Genomic DNA, 16,697 nt, shown 5'->3' on the forward strand with positions numbered 1-16,697 from the left:
CTTCTCGAATAAATGCGCCTTATTGATCGGCTTTTACTTATCCATTGCGACTCCGGTTCTCTAATTCTATTTTGGAAAGACATGTATGGCGCCTTTGTGGCAGGAGTATCTTGCTAGCGTTGCCGCGGTGATATAGTCGGAGGCGGTTGCGAAATCTTTAATTATAGGCGATATTGTCGTACGTATACTTCTTGTTTATTGAATATCGATCAGAGTCTACAGCCTCTGACGATGCAAGTAGTCAGGCATACGGAGCAAATCTGAACACAACAGTTTTTCGATATGAATACATATATTTTACTCCTTGCTTTCGCGTTTTACATAAGCCATGGTCACGCTCTTCATGTTTCCTATTTCCTGCAGCCATAAAAACTCCCGTTGAGAACAAATACTCAAAATTTAAGGCCACTGCTCTCCTTTTTAGCACGAAGTTCTCGAACGATGCTGATGAGTGGCTTCTCCAGTCTTTCAATCTTGTCTTCTAGGTTCTGCAAGAGTTCGAAGGGGTACAGCCATAGATCACCATATAAAAACAATACTGAATCCTTTCATGCTCGCCATAGAACATATTCAGAGCATGTCAGCTTGTAAAAAGTTGACATCTCTGTGTGCCTTCACATAAACTGTAAGGCACAATTATGTCTTCAGCTTCACCGTCTACACGTTGATTCTTTTCAGAACATGTACCATATTGTACATATTCCGTGAAATAAAAGCATGAAAAAAAGGAAAAAAACAATGTGCCAGTGAACATGGCATTAAGTTTACCAGTCTTGCAGTGGCCAGACAAATTGTATACATGCCATTTAATTACCGCATGTGAAAGAAAAAACGTCCTGACACGTAACACTTTGATAATTTAGAGTTGTTCGGCTCTGTGGTGGGAGTGGCTTGAACAGGGGTCATGTCTTCACGAACTGTAGTAATATATTTAAATAGATCACACTCCACCAGGTTCAACAAAAACTACAGTTTAAGTGAAATGCACGGGAGTCAATTATAACTCTCAGATAAGGCGTTCATGCATCTCTTTTTCCAATCGAATTCCCCTGATCGTAATACATTGCACGTGGTACACAATAATTATGGTACCACTCAGAGGAGAACCAAATTTTCAGGCCACCGTTTTTTACGCATTAACCAGCTGTATGCCTTCGGAATTAAACATTTGTCACGAGTAAAGAGCTAGCAATGGACTGCAACTATAGATGCTACCCAGTAAGTGTTGTTAGTTCTAATAATACAGCTGACATGCAGTGTAATGAACAGCGATAGCCGACAGGCTTTCTGAGAATAAGAACCAGCACGCGTGGCCTAATGTTGGCATTATACCAGGTGTTTCACGGCAGGTGATCACTAATTTTTAAAAACAGGCTTTTTGAGGTAAAGAGAACTTCTTTGCGGTGGAACCATTCCAGCGTTGCCGGACGTCAGAAAACAGGCGCGTCATGTTAACTATCAAAGTGGTTAGAGGTGTGGTTGTTCGCGCTAGTGGGAAATTCACATGTGGCTTCATAGCGCAAAAAGCAGGGAAGAGAGGGAAGAGACAGAACACAAGCGCTACTGTTCTGGTAAAGCCAGCGCTAGTGTTCTGACTTCTCCTTGCTTTGAGCGCTATGGAACTTAATATAAAGTGATTAACTAAATTATAATAGTTGTCTTTTGAACGTTTGCCGATAGACACCTGATTGCAATGAGAGATTTTTAGCCGGCCATTAGTAATAGCCATATTAGTTCTACCACTTTCGAAAACTCCATCACCCTCGGCGCTATGCCTTGACAAAATTTGCCGGTTTTGACTAGTTACGTGCACTTGAGGGGTTGCTTTGCCTTCATGTTTTTCGAAAGCGCATGTATTTTGGCACGATGTAGCCAAATTTTGTTGAGCCACAGCGGCGAGGGTAATCGCATTTCCGAAATTCTAAACACTGATATGGCTGGCACTCACGGCCAGCTACAAATCTCTTCTTGCAATCGGGTGTCTATTGGTACTGGACAAAAAGGTAATTATTAGAATTCAGCTATACACTGTAATAGCTAAAGTGATTCGAGTGTTTTTTGACGCCCGCCCGCCCTCGTATCACTAGGCCTCAAATTGCTCCTCTATAGCTCAAAAATCCTATTTTTAAAAATTAGTGGTGACCTTCCTGAAGCACCTGTTATTCTGAAGTTTTCGGGCAGGAACACCAACCAATGACGTGACGGAATTTTCCAAGGGCAATTATGCTCCAATTTATAGCCTTCGGTTCGAGAGTACTTGCTCTCTAATTAAGCGTAGTTCGTGGCTCGACATATACTGAACAGCGAAAACGTAGCTCACCTTAATGGTTTCCTTCAGCATCTCAACTTCCTTTTCTATGGATTTTCGTCTATTCTCCTCTTCCTCAATACCAGAGGTGCTAGAGTTGACGAGTAAAAGAACAACCAGATTATAGCTCTGAGGCGAAGTGCCCCGGAGAAAGTAATTACGATGTCGTACCCTATGGTCAACTACATACACAACACTGAGAGTGCCGGTTCAAGGTCTACAGATTAAGATTCATGTGGTTTATTGCGTACCCGAAATTTTTAGTTCGGCTACGTAAGGTGTGTGCACATGGTCTAATTTCTTGCAATTTCTAATACTTCAAGGAATCAAACTTTTCTTTTAGTAGTGATCAGCAGGCGATATTCTAGAACGTTAGCTTTTGGTTATTGAACCGATCCCAGCACCACGAGGGAAAATATTACGCCATCTCATGAAGTGCTTATGTTTTTAAAGTAATCTTAAATTTCATATAATACCACGTGCCAGCTGAGATCAATACAAAGGTAATGCACTTGTATACATGCAATGCACTATTAGGAATGTGGTACATCGTTAAAAGACAAGGAGGGTTCATCTCTTCAGTGCGGGCTTAAAGGGTATTTCATTTCGTCATTGCTACGCTTTCATAAATGCTTTCAGTTTTATACTGTTTCTCATGTGTTCCTTTCAACGAGAAGCTGTTTAAAATTCTGTTGATTTTTAAAACTTGGTTAGTTCGAAACCGTATCTGAAAACTTGATCTATTAGCTAGACAAAGCTTCTTCACTATAGACATCGAAAGACCGTGCCCTCACCTTTGCGAGCAAAATTGGCCCTCTTTTTGGCGTGCTACATCTTGCGGGCTTGCTTTGGCATCTTCAGCATAACTGGCCGACCTAAGGTGTTCCTTGCCGTCTTGGCGTTGCCGGGCTTGTTCCGAACAATGCTCGACGTGGTCCTGTTTTATCAAAAAAAATTTTGTAGGTAAACATTACAGTCATTTGCTTATTTCTGTGTTTATTGAAAAATTGATGCATTGAACATTTTCACGCAGAACAGTTACACTGTGCCGTAGCTCCATGTTTTTGAAGCTAAGCAGTTCTAAATCAGGAATGTATTCTTTGATCATTCGATCACATCTATGCTAACATTACTAATCAGATACTGAAGGCTAATGCTAACACCTGAAAAACTTTCTCCAAAGTACTGCAGAAAGAATCCTTCTTTTTACCAAAGATAAATTGAGGTGGTGTTAAGAGCAGTTCATTAGCTAAGGAGTGTAGAAGACTCTCGATGAATTAATTCCCTCAGTAAATACACCGAACGACTGGACTGCTGAAACAGTAGTGGTTATGTTATACAAAGATGTAAGGTGTAAGAAGCTTTTTTTCTAAACGTAGGGCTTGGTGAACTGCGGGGAATATAAACTGAAATTTTAGCGCAGCTCATCTCCTCGACTATGCTGGTGTCTTTATAGACAAACTAACAAGCGAAGCCCGAGCTCGATATTTGCCTCTGAAACCGAGTATCTGCATTACTATAATGCTTCTCTTGCTATGAGGAAAACCGCTTATGCACTCTACAAAGGCTTTGTCACCTTTTTGGTCTTCCTATTGGCAACTGATTTTCAATAAATAATTCGTCATGCGGTAACCTGTGTTCTTAAAGCTTGAGGCCGAACTAGGCTGGCGCTATCGGTTGGCAGAACCAGTGTGTGCACTTTGGTGATTAGACAAGAAGTATCTGCAAATTCGACAACTTTACCTTTTGCACGGTAAAAAAAGAAATGCTCTCGCTCTCACTTAAAATTTTATGACGTAATCAACGGCACTCAAGGGCGTTGGAGGCTACAAATCATTCGCTTTAAGGAAGATTAGTGACATATAATGGGAGCATTTCTAAAGCTCCAAGAAGATGCACAGGGCACTGTATGTTGGTTGGTACCACCAACAACACGCAATAAAAGTTCGCATAGATTCAACTTTTTTGTAGTAACAATTCCAGATGAACTCAGCTTGGGACGCAACTTTCAAGGGCACCTTTCATATTTCTTTGTAATGTGTTTTTCTTCACACCGCGGCACAGGCTGAGACTTGGAATAAAGAATGGAACATGTCTCTATATGAACGCTGCTTTTCTTGACATGTTTTGGAGCGTAAGAAATAAGTATAAGAGCAGCTTGGCGCAGCATTAGTAGACAAGTTTCGACATCCTAAACAGAAATATCGGAGCGACGACAAGTAACTGTCTACCGAACCATGCAGCTACTGTACCATAACCCATGACAATAGAAACACCAGCGAAAGAGCATAGAATCACCGGACTCGTTATTCGTTCTTGTTATCATGGCAGCGTGGAGCCGCTGCTGACTTCATGAAAGCTACGTGATTTCAGATTGCCTAAACCAGTGCGTATGAGCCCCAGCTCCAAATGCACAGTGTTGCGCACTGTATTCACTAAAGTGACTTCTCATTTGCCAGTGTTAATGCTATCCGAATGATTCAGAATATTTGTATATTTCAAGGACCTAGCCATATTTACTGCAAGTGCATGTTCAGGGAGTTAGTAATTGCGTTAATTCTTTCTTTATTGTGAGACCTATTTTTCAATAAACAAAAATGTTCGAAAAAGTAGCCCACAGATTATTAAATCAGATATGTCCCGTGAGCTTCCAGTAAAATTTGTCTGAAGTCTGGTGGTGTCCGGTCTTATTCTTAGTGCTGTCTGTGTCTTCAAGTTCGCTAGTAAACGAGAATTTAGCAAGCTATTATGAACTCTCGTTAACTATCAATGTGTAATGGCAGTACATTAGTACCTTCAAGTTGATAACTCTTTTTTTAGCCTAAATAATTGTAGACAGGAATGTAGAGGCGAATTTTGAGACCTTAAGCGGCTGTGTCGCTCTCCTTTATCGAGAAAGTCTATTCGCATACGCCTCACTTGCAGTGCAAAATAGGAATTAAATCAGTCTTACCTTAAACTCCTCACTATTCCATTCCGTAAAGCAGTAGTCACACTTTCGTAAATGTCCGTTGACATTATACTCCTCCCGGGTTGAATAACACGATGCTCCATCGTGCGACTGCTGAGTATCGGTTTCCTGCTTCTGTGTTAATGTAATACGAAAGCGGCAAGGAAAAGCACTGCTAATTATCTAACACGCTAAATACGAAGAAAATAATGAAGCATTATTTGCAAAACAAATGCAAGAGAAAAAACTCGAAACACGAAAATCTTTTAAAACAAACAAATACATGTGAACATGGCTGAAGTTCCACACAGGGATTATAACAGGTGTTACTGCGGCGAAAGCGAAAGTGCACTCAGGAGTAACGCATAGGTAGCGGTATTTTGAGCTCCAAGAACAAAAGTCCAGCTGAAACTAATATCGTCCTAATGCCTTAGCACAATCATAGGCGTCCTTCTTTGCACGTAACGCGACGCTGTTATAAAACTTATGTTTCAATGCTCAAGAAACACTGTATTCTGGGCACTTCGTGCATCTGGATTTCACACTCGCAGTACTCCTGTAAAATACCTTTTGACGTACTAAGCCTATTCGCCTATTTCAATGATTTTATTAAAAGAAAAATTACGGAGAGCAACTAAGCAACAGTTATGATGTGCAAATGCGAGAGCACTGCTTGTAACTGACTGTGGCCGTGAGTTGTTGTCGGGAACATTTGGGTGAACGTTGTTTCAGTACATTGCGATGGACGCGTACTGCTTGCATGCCCCACATAAGTCAGATTTGAAATTAGTGTCTGAAATCTGTGTTAAAATTCCATTACCTTGCTTGTCTCTTGTTGCCGCTTCGTGAGTTCTTGTAGTTTATCATGATGCTCCCCCAGAATGTGTAGCTAGAATAGTAAGTTCCATCGACAAAGGTCAATCAATGATCCGGTTTCAATATACTAAACACTCTCCAATATATCTAATGCTTATTGGCATATTGGTTTAAAATGAATGGCAGATTTTATTCAACAGCACAGAAAGCAGTTCGGGCTGGAGTCTATTTTTGACGTATTTGTTGGCGCAAGCTTTGCTAAGTTTACGCCCACAAAAACATATTTCATTGCTCTCATCATCTTAGGCTTAGAGTAGACCTAGTTTTGATATTCAACGGCAAACTGTGTCAGCGATATCATAGGCTGATTACGGCGCCAGTTCAAGAAGTTAGATACATACTTAATGCATTAGGCAGTCAGTAGCTACCTATAAAGTTTAGTGTCGTATACATGTAGTAACAGATTGTAATTTGGCATGGTGAAAATATTTCTAACTGGTATTGATTTCAATCCCACTGCTCCGTGTTAGCAGTAACAACTGAAAGCATGCCAACATGCTTAGCTAGGTTCATTTTAGCGCTCATCTTTTTTGCATGAAGCAATTATATATGATTACTTCACATGGACTTCAACAAAGGAAAAATGAAAAATAAATGATGGTCGAACGTTTTGTAGACTTCCAACTTGTAACGAAATTTCTGAGGAAAATATTAACCAAAATCGCTTGTTGGCTTTACTACATTCCATATCCTTTTGTGTTCATTGGTTGGATATACGCTGTCACTAAAATGATGGCTAGCTATAATAATGCAGTTGCAGCATATGATTGTGACACTACTGACAACGAATAGTTATCCTGGCATTTTGGTACCTTCATAAACCTGAAATACTTTACAGTCGTCGGGCAAACAGGACATCGAATGATCAGAGCGTCCAAGCCTGTGTTCATTTCCGGTTTCTGTTCGGCAACCTGCAGAAAAAAGAAAAAATTCTGAACACGTTAAGAATATTATATTTTTAAAGGAATTTTCCAATCTTTCTCCCATACTTTCTCGTATTATATGTCAGCGGCAGTGGTGGGCTGGGCACAATGCGGGCTATAATGTAGGGAGCTACGCTTTCAATCTGCCACAGTAAACATGTTTGTGCCGGATAAGTCAAGCAGTGCTACCAATTTTTTTTTTGTAGTATAGAGAAGACAGCCCAAAATCAGGGCACTCTTTCGGCGCTGATGTATCAGCTATAGAGAGTAAATGTCCGTTCAGGTAATTTTGGGCCCTCCTACAGGGTAAAAACATCACTGGTGGTTTATCACTGCAATCGACGAAATATCGCGCAAAAGCACTGATTTTATGCAAATGGACAACACCTCCACGTAGCTCTTTTCTTGAATGATGTGTCCACTGAACCAGGGAGCCACATAAGTGCCTTTAATTTCCTCAAAATCAACGGAGTCTAAACCTTCATCTATTTTTGAGACGATGAAAAGCGCATGACTTCCTCAATTCGAATGTGGACACCTGCTACTTAGAGCCGTCACCCAGACTGCGCTGAAACTCAGGGAACATAGCTCGAATTGCTTTTGCACTAAAAAATGGCCGACGGTATAGCATCGGAAGGCCAGATAAGAATTGGGTGCGCTTGCACTTAGGTTGCCACCTTAGTTTCAGTTGCGGTTCGGGAATCGGTTTCCAAGCTCAAACAGGCCTCTAAGCCCCGCGGATTCCGTTGGTGGGTGCCTCATTGCTAGCACAATTAAATTATAAGGGAAACTTCAACTCCTCTTAAAGGGCACGGCACGATAGTGCTAATGGGCAATACTCATGCATGCGGAATTGATCCTTCAGTGGTGCCGCGGTTAGCCCACGCGTGAATGCCTAGCAATGGCAGGTTCTGTCATCGGTGGGGATTGTGAGCAACCTCTCTTGACCAATCATTAAATTAACTTCCACGGCGGGCTGGTTTAGATGACGGCACAAGCTACTTGAACTAGGTGGCCCAACTTCCAGACAGGCAGTGGTAAAATCACTGAGTCGCGGGTTTAACTACTGTAGCGCTCAAAACAACTTGAAAACTTTGTTTTAACGAAATTATATTCAAATAAAAGTTCATGCTCAATCACGCTAAATTTACAGTCCAAAACAATGCTTGAAAACTGCTACCAAATGTGAAAATTTAATTTTTTTTTCAGATATAAAAACACTGCCTCGTTATCTTGTAGGCGAGATCAATTGAGAGCCCGAAATGTCTTCTCCAAATCACCCTTTCTACATTTCGGGATAGATCGCATATGATGCTAACCGTGCTAGGGTATTGCACCTGTTCCCTTGGCTGCTAGACGCCCCGTTGTCTCGGGCCACTTTCATTCTTCAAGCTGGATGGCGGGCTGGATCTCCCTGGCTTCTTTCGCAAACAGAGGAGCCGCACCTTGGTGCTGCTTCTTCCCAGCTGAAAAGCTGGCTTGGCAGCCCTCGCAGCTTTTTTCTTTTTCAATGCCACAGAATTGAGCTGTTCGCCGTTTTCGGGAAGAGCTGCGCGGTCAGCGCAACACACTGCTATGGTGCCGTGAGCCTCAGCGCTCACCAGTTCTTTTTCGGCCTAAGAGACGCGTTCGGCCGTCTTGGCCGCCTTGTCACTTTCATGTACTGACACATCAAGGTTACCTCGCCAAAATAGGATCTCTCTAGCCACCTGAAGGCACTTGATGATGCTGACTATCAACCATGCACTCTTGCGTTGTGTAAATTTGCAAGATGTGTATAAGATAATGTGGATAAGAAGTATATGTATACAGCGCAGATATCAGTTATTTAGAATTGAGAGGAGAGGAACAACTTTGGATGCCAGTTACAGCGTGAAACAATGCCCCTGGAGTCCCAAGTAAAATAATCTCGCGGGCGACGTTTTGGGTAGATCCTTCTTGCGACACCTCGCAAGCAAACAACAGTCCAGGGCATCCCCAGCGGAGGAGCGGCGCCTCTACGCGCGCTCTGAACCTCCTGCTCCATGAGGGGCATTGCTCTCAGTGGCTGTCGCGCCTTCATCGACGCAAATGGCCATATCACGTGATGAATCTACTCGGCAGTATGCTGCCGCACATCTCTGTCGGTATACTCGACTCCTCATGCTTCGCTCGCCCTTTCCAGAAGGCGACCCTTCTGACACCCGTTAATGCCGCAGCCAGGCCCTCGCAATTTCTTGACGCCTCTTGAACCTCCGCCATCTGGAACTACTATACTATGGGCAGGACCGCGGGAGAAACTACGCGAATTCTTGCTGCTTAAGTCCATACGTTTCTAGGGCAGTAAATTGAGGTTTCTCATGTCTCCTTTAAGCTGCCCACCAACTCGCGTGGTATTGGTATTCCCTGAATGCTTATTGGTCGCTCGACACCCACGAGGATCCCCTGCGTTCTTTCTCGCCAAGGCCTCGTACTCAGCATGCATAAAAGCGACACATCGGAGTTGGAGGAAATGCATTACTGCTTTCTTCCCACCATCATATGCACCTCTGATGGTTACCACCGCGATTCTTAGCAAGCCATAAAGCAGGCCGGCGTCGATTCCGCATTTCTGCGTCATCGAAGCAAGCTTATAATCATGGTAAGGGGACTTAAGACATCGTTATTCCTGTTTAATTCATTGGAAACTAAAATTATACTTTTGCAAGAAACGCTCAGTAATTTTTTAAGTTATTTTACTTTCTACTAGCTCCTCAGACTAAGGAGCAAAAAAAGTATGGTACTGTACTCGGTAAGCTTACTCACCTACTTTCAACCAGTAAAACGCAAAGCAGCAGCAATTTTTTTATTTAGTTAGGTGGCTTAAAATCATCTTTTCATCTTTCGACACCTTCGGATTAAGCGCATTTTTAGACTGACCCAACTTTAAAAAGAAATTCTCCATAGCACAGAGGGAAAGTAGAAAGCTAACATTTATATTTACCTCTGCTGTCTCGGTCGTCAAGCCGCAGGCTCGACAGACGTGTGTTTTGCCGGCATAAAGGCAATCTTCACACACCCGGTGGCAGCACATAAGTCTGTACATTGCCTCCGGGATGTTGTCGCAGCTGACACAACGCTCCAATAACTCGGGGGCACATCGATAAATTTTGCAGGGGACCTTAATGCTGTTGTCCACTTGCAGATTTAAATACTGGCTGCAGACAGAAACAAACCACAGTTCACTTCTTTATGTCATTGAACTTGGAACGTTTCGTATAGTTTTGATGCATACGTCACATACGCGTAACAACCTATATATCTTTTCCACTTCAAGAAGAACAATTGTTTAAAAATTATCTCTAATTTATCGAGGAAGTGGATTGCAAATCTCCCTTCGTTGCTTTTTAAAACGTGAATTTAACACGATTACAAGTCGTTCCTGTTTCTGTTGTGAGCATAAATTAAATACTTGAATTTATGCCGGTGTTTCAAAGCCTCAGTTTCTGCAGCAAGTGCTTAAAATTCTAGAGTTACAATTCAGCACAAGTAAGCGATAAGAAGAGAAGAGAAGAGAAGAGAAGAGAAGAGAAGAGAAGAGAAGAGAAGAGAAGAGAAGAGAAGAGAAGAGAAAAGAAGAGAAGACAAGACAAGACAAGACAAGACAAGACAAGACAAGAGAAGAGAAGAGGAGAGAAGAGAAGAGAAGAGAAGAGAAGAGAAGAGAAGAGAAGAGAAGAGAAGAGAAGAGAAGAGAAGAGAAGAGAAGAGAAGAGAAGAGAAGAGAAGAGAAGAGAAGAGAAGAGAAGAGAAGAGAAGAGAAGAGAAGAGAAGAGAAGAGAAGAGAAGAGAAGACTTTATTTCCACCATGTGCAGTACACAGATGGAGGACGACGGAAAAAAGCCGTCAACAGGCGGCTTGACGAGTCCGTCGCCCCACTTAATGAGCAGCGTTTGGTCAACAGCAATGAATTCATACAGTCAAACAAAAGCAAGATGACAACACTCGATCAGTGCAGAACAAAAGTAAAACAGAGTGGTCCGAAAAATGGAATCCAAGGATAAGTAAAATCAGTTATTCATCCTCAGTAAACATAGATCGAAGCTTAGCAGTGGAGCAAATAAATTATTCAAAGTTAGTAGATAGATAATGGTTTAGCAGTGATGGTAAAGAATAACATAGGCGTTCCATGCCAGAGTTCAAACGGGGTGCAACGATTTTAACGGTGGGCACAGTTTAGGAAAAAAAAAATGCCTGCTATCCAAACATTTGGGTCTTAACAGGTTTAAAACTCCTGCACTTTGTACCTTTGCAGATAAACTGGTTTCATCCTCTTCAGCTGCTTTACCTGCAGGAGAACCAATTTTCAATTCATGCGCCATACCCAACCAGCCTGCCCAATCGCACCGCCTCCCTTCACCGCGGCTTGTTTCTCGCAGCGAAGGGCCTATATCAGCCCCGCTAGTGACGAGCGCTTTCCACACAAAAAGACGAGTCCTCTTACAGAGACGTTATTTACTTTGTTTTGCATTGTAAAGAACTGAATATTCCTGCCCTGTCCCTAAGATGGACCTGCCCTGGTAAGGTCATTGATAAACACGTCTGCTGAGCATATTACTAACTTAAATGCCTCACATATTGTACTTATATGAAAGTGTGTTAAAAACTAAAAATGTTTACCACGACTATAGAAACCGCGTTCAACCTTCATTGGCTCCTGAGTTTTAGCTATAACTGCATACGAAGGGTAAATTGTGTTTTGCCTACGTCAACCCATTACCGTGTTTTAATGGCAAGAGGTGACTACGAGGAAACACCCAGCTTTTATAAGTCGGAAAAGACCCAGCAATAAAATGTGGCTGCCGCCTGCAGAGGTCACTTTGAGACTGTGATGACGTAATTAACTGACTCTCTTGTTGCAGGTTCCTGCTTGCATGCCACACTAACGTATTTTCTAAATGGTGATTGCACGCAATTTTTTTTTTGGTTAAGGAGTCACAAATTTGTATCAGTTGCGCGAAAGGAAACGTTGCATTTTTGATCTCATATTACTCAGTAATGTAGGCCTCTTCTCTTGCCGAGCAAACAAGAAATTTGATATAAAGAGACACAATACCAATATTTCGTGGGAATACAAGCCGAATAAAGTTCTCAATACTTTCCTTATGAACTAAAAAGGGGTTAAATTATAATAGAAGTGTACTGCAGCAAAGATGCAGTGGAACTATCATTATGATGATTTCTTTATGCTGACCTAAAAAAATCGCGACAGTTGACAAAGCTAAGGCATTACTGCACGTTTCACCTATTCTTTCATCGAAGCGCGCACACATCATATGTTCCGTAAACTTGGGAAACAACCAGAAGTTTGTCTGCGTGAGGTCCAGATCGCGAGGTGAGGTTGGGAAAAGAGCCCGATTTATTTTGTCCACTGGCGGCGCTCAGACGTTTGCAAAATTTTGGCAACAATGCAACGAAACTGGTGGCGCCGCTGTTGAAAATTTCTAAATCTGTGTGATAAATATATCAAACTTCATTATTTTGGGGAAAAATAACTCTTTTTATTCGTAATTAGACGGCTCACTTCTCGACCAAAAAACTCGCGCAACCAAGTTTTGTTCCAAAATATGCCCTTAACCTCGATCTCGACTTGGGTCTTGTAGGCTGGTTCACTGACGTACCGCCATCGTCATAAGTGCACAGCTGAAGTGTTTTTATTCTCGGTCGAACAGTATGGCTTGTTTTCTGTAGCTAGTGTTTCATATTCATACAAAAAGAAATGAACTAATTTCGCCTCAACTTCCAGCTGTGGAACTGCAGGGGTGCTCGAGAGTCAAACACGAAACAGACCAATCCGCGTCCATGTTTTTTTACAAATGCTATACCTCGATGTAGGGTAAAATGTAAACCCGTTTGCGCGTACAGCGCGAGCAGAGGTAGCGCTTCTTCGCTCGAAAAGCACTTTCGGGGTCGTACTTTCTAACACTTAGTTTCAATTTTTTTTCTGTTCCTCACCTTTCATTGGTGCCCACGACAGCAAGCGTTTGTGCCTAGCCGCGACTAAGGATAGAGCACCAAATGATTGGAAAATGAACAGAAATGTAAAAAAAATACGGCCCTGAAAGTGGTTTCACCACAAAGGAAAAGCTGTTATTGATCCTTTCTTCCCAATGGAAATCGTTGACCCGTGATAAAAACAGAAGAGTACAATTAAGTTCCGCCTTTATGGCATGACGCGATAGCGGTAATGGGTTAATTTCCATATATGCGGAATTGGTTATTCTCTACAGTAATAGATCACTTTAAGTCCTCACACCACTCCCGAGGCAGTGGGGCAGTGGTGAACGCAATCATTATTCAGATGAATGTCAGTATGGAACGAACGCAAGGATCCGCAACGCTTAAGTGATGCACCACTGTTCCGGCAGGTGGCTGTTCCAAACAAAGCCATTGGAGGGGCTTTTGAGAGCCAGGTTGCTGTACCTGAGCAACGTCTCACAACCAGCCATTCATTACCAGCCGGCTGGCATAGTGGGCAGTTTGCTCACAATTCGATGGACAGGTTGACGTCATAAGACAAGGTTTGGGGTTTCTCTTCCGGATGTTTCGCTCACGCCACCAGCGACGACGACGAAGGCGCCGGGTTGTGAACTGAACTGTATGTGCTACTGAGGTAAACAGCAACTGAACAGGGCAGCTAAGTCTATCGCGTTAACACCAACCGGCGATTTTATTGATGTGCGTTGATTTTTTTCCCACTATCTACCATTGCTTCGTATGATTAGGAGTATCTGCTCTTTTTATTTTTCAAGAAGCGTATATTGTAAACATGGTGGTACGCTTTAATTATATTAGTGGAAGGTGATTGCTGCTTGCCATGAAATTTATAAGAAAACTCATTCCATTCACCGCCAAGACGCAGTATCATCATTCATGCTTCAAAATCAGTCATGACGAAAGCAGAATATTACAATGGCATTTCAATAAAAGGAATGAATAACAATCAATCTGCTTCACCCTAGGGAGATGCTAGTATGTCATTATTGTGGCAGGCTGTTGTTAGTGTTTCACTTCCTGCAAAGGTTCTCAAAATACAGAAACTTCATTCCCTCGGTTCTCTGGTCTTGCCTATGACACCAATGAATATTTATGCACTAATATATTTAGTATTAGAGATGCCGCCGCGGTGGCTCAGCGGTTATGGTGCTCGGCTGCTGGCCCGAAAGACGCGGGTTCGATCCCGGCCGCGGCGGCTAGAATTTCTTTGGAGGAGAAATTCTAGAGGCCCGTGTACTGTGCGATGTCAGTGCACGTTAAAGAACCCCAGGTGGTCGAAATTTCCGGAGCCCTTCACTACGGCGTCTCTCATAGCCTTAGTCGCTTTGGGACGTTAAACCGCATAAACCAAACCAAACCATTTAGTATTAGAGCCACCTTAAAAATTATCTCTGCGGCACTGCGCAAACTATTAGACTAAATGAAGTTTTAAGACAACACCACTCTGCGAACCTTCCATTAAAGGAAGCTGTCGTTGGAGTCGGTCTATATGGAATCTCTGAGCTTTGCCCGAGACCAATGAATGCCTATTATCTTACGCGGGGAGCCGTTAAGTAGGACACGGGACACGAAATGAGCATTCAAGTAATTCAGTGGATCTGTTTCGTCTTAGGTGACGCATAAAAATAGGATATAGCGCTGTCTACTTCGAGAAAAGCGCTAAAACAGTTTAGCTAGAACTGAAAAACATTTTTCAACGCATATAGATTTTTCTTGCAGCCATTTTTGGCTCATAATTGACGCAGCCCTTGCCTTGTCCTCGTGTTTCGCGCTGCGTCGATAATTCCCAACCAATTTGCCCAAGCTTCCACTTTGTCTGCATTATTGGCTCGCAGAGCCTAAACACTGCGCCACAGCAACAAAAAAAGTAAAATAGAGAACGAACCCATCGCAGCCGTCAAAAAACTCCATTTCCCGCTGCAGAGCCACACGTAGCAGACGGACAAAGTGCCGCTTATCTTGTTTGTACTGAAGGAACCGTTCAGTTGGTGCCGTGTGCATAACGCCGTATCGCGAATGTGCTTTTATTTATTTTGCTTCCTTCCTAGAGCCGCCTTTCCCACCGGCTAAGATATGGTGTGACGCAGGGAGCGGGCGTGCCGGCTCGCCGCCTGAATGTAGCCCTGCTGTATGCTGCAGTCGAGGCTAGAAGAGCAAGTCTGCGCATCCGCTGGGATGCGGCGTCTCCGTGCCGTGTCGGCTTTTTATGACGCCGATAGATGGCGCTCCTCCTCAAAGTACTACGAGAGGTAGGTAATACTACCTGCATAATAGCCGATACGTTCAGAACGTGGAGTATTATGATGCGGAGCTAGCACCTTCTTCGAAGGGTGAGACGTACTAAAGAATGACGTCAAAACTAAAAAAAAAGAAAAAATCCCGCGATGTCATAAACATGTCTTTTGGCGGTAAAAATAAATCTACGAACGCATTGAGCTTCCTTGGGACACATGGGACAAGGCCGAAGAAAAAAGATACGATGAGTGGTGACTACGGAATGCTATTTTTCAGTAGTCAATTCAAGTTGTGTCTTTTACGATGACCTCGCCTCGTGCGTCACTCTGAATTTCAAGGTGTTAACCCGCCAGTTGAACCAGCTATTTGTTTTAATGCCTGAGAGATAGATTTTTATATATATTTGGCGCTTCATTTTTGGGAGCGTTTTCTGAGCACTCAAGTTTCCGAGCAGTGCGTTCTCACAGATATGCATTGGCGTTTTGCACTCATAGAGACAGCAGTGGAAGTTTTTATGACAGTTTATTTATTCATTGAAAGCCACAAGACCAACTCATAGTCCGAATAGTGACGCAATTATCATTATCTAAGCTGCACGTGCAAATAATGAGCCGGTGCCTTCCTGTGCGTAATTAGCACCCATAATTTCACGGGAGGTGTCGCATGAGCAACCTCCTGTGTTGTGTTTGGATGTAATGGACGTAATTTTTTAATGCAAAGCCCTTTTTGCTTCTAGCCTAGCCCAAGCGATTTCCACAATGCCTCACTGGAAAAAAAAATGAAGCCGCAGCCACACTCAGTAAAGGAACGGGTGTGCGTGGCAATGGACAAAGCAAAGCTCCATTTTGGGGATGGCCCAGCAGGATGAGGATGGCAACACATGATATGGCACATGAGGCGCGTATCAAATATGGTTAGGGCCACCCGAAATTCGTCCTTTAGGATGCCAACGACCTACTTAAAGACGTGTGAGACACCAAACAAAGCAAAATTTTAGGATGAACCTGCTATGTAAGGATAGCAACACATGGTATGGCACATGGGGCACATCGAAAATAAGGTTAGGACAGCAAAATTTGCCCTTAGAATGACCTTGGCTACAGAGGCTTGACCTAATCTCAGAATGAAAAGGCCCACCCGAAAAAATGAGGTTGGCCCGCCTCCTGAAAAACTGAAAATTGAGTTTACCCACGTTCACAACCTACCTCGGACGCCGAGAATGCGTTTGGCCCATCCCAAAAAAAATTTGTGCCCTAGCATGTTTTCGCACATATTTCGTGTGCAGTAATGCTAAAACGCCTTAAGTGCGCGCTTCAGTGGCCAACTAGCGACGAGACCAAATCTTGCATTATTTACGACCTAAATAGTGATGGCTACTGAGAAAAGTTC

At 42.9% G+C, this 16,697-nt stretch overlaps 1 protein-coding gene across 2 annotated transcripts; it reads right to left on the reverse strand.

The window, feature by feature from the left end:
• Positions 1-179: 179 nt before the first annotated feature.
• On the reverse strand, positions 180-15,089 carry LOC149329833 (uncharacterized). 2 transcript variants are annotated; one of them, XM_089560534.1, is made up of 9 exons: positions 14,959-15,042; positions 11,324-11,364; positions 10,020-10,233; positions 6,947-7,045; positions 6,079-6,147; positions 5,262-5,393; positions 3,103-3,245; positions 2,321-2,399; positions 180-488 (listed from the first exon to the last, which is right to left on the reverse strand). In XM_089560534.1, exons 2-9 carry the CDS (start codon positions 11,344-11,346, stop codon positions 393-395), a joined length of 855 nt encoding a protein of 284 aa, XP_089416660.1. In that variant the 5' UTR covers positions 11,347-11,364; positions 14,959-15,042; the 3' UTR covers positions 180-392. The 2 variants fall into 2 exon arrangements, with proteins under 2 accessions (XP_089416660.1, XP_089416659.1); XM_089560533.1 differs by lacking the exon at positions 11,324-11,364 and having other exon boundaries at positions 14,959-15,089.
• Between the last annotated feature and the right edge of the window lie 1,608 nt (positions 15,090-16,697).

Source organism: Amblyomma mixtum, chromosome 9, assembly GCF_055824585.1.
Source record: "Amblyomma mixtum isolate Tamu chromosome 9, ASM5582458v1, whole genome shotgun sequence".
NCBI classification, from domain to species: Eukaryota; Metazoa; Arthropoda; class Arachnida; order Ixodida; family Ixodidae; genus Amblyomma; species Amblyomma mixtum.

Bases quoted from the DNA above. Each gene is read 5' to 3' on its own strand.
- LOC149329833 (XM_089560533.1), bottom strand. From the start codon at position 15,074: ATGCACACGGCACCAACTGAACGGTTCCTTCAGTACAAACAAGATAAG. The intron at 10,234-14,958 runs GTTCGTTCTCTA...TTCTGTCTGCAG, and splicing joins TTTTTTGACGGCTGCGATGG to CCAGTATTTAAATCTGCAAG. The intron at 5,394-6,078 runs GTAATGGAATTT...ACATTAACACAG, and splicing joins GGCAACAAGAGACAAGCAAG to AAGCAGGAAACCGATACTCA.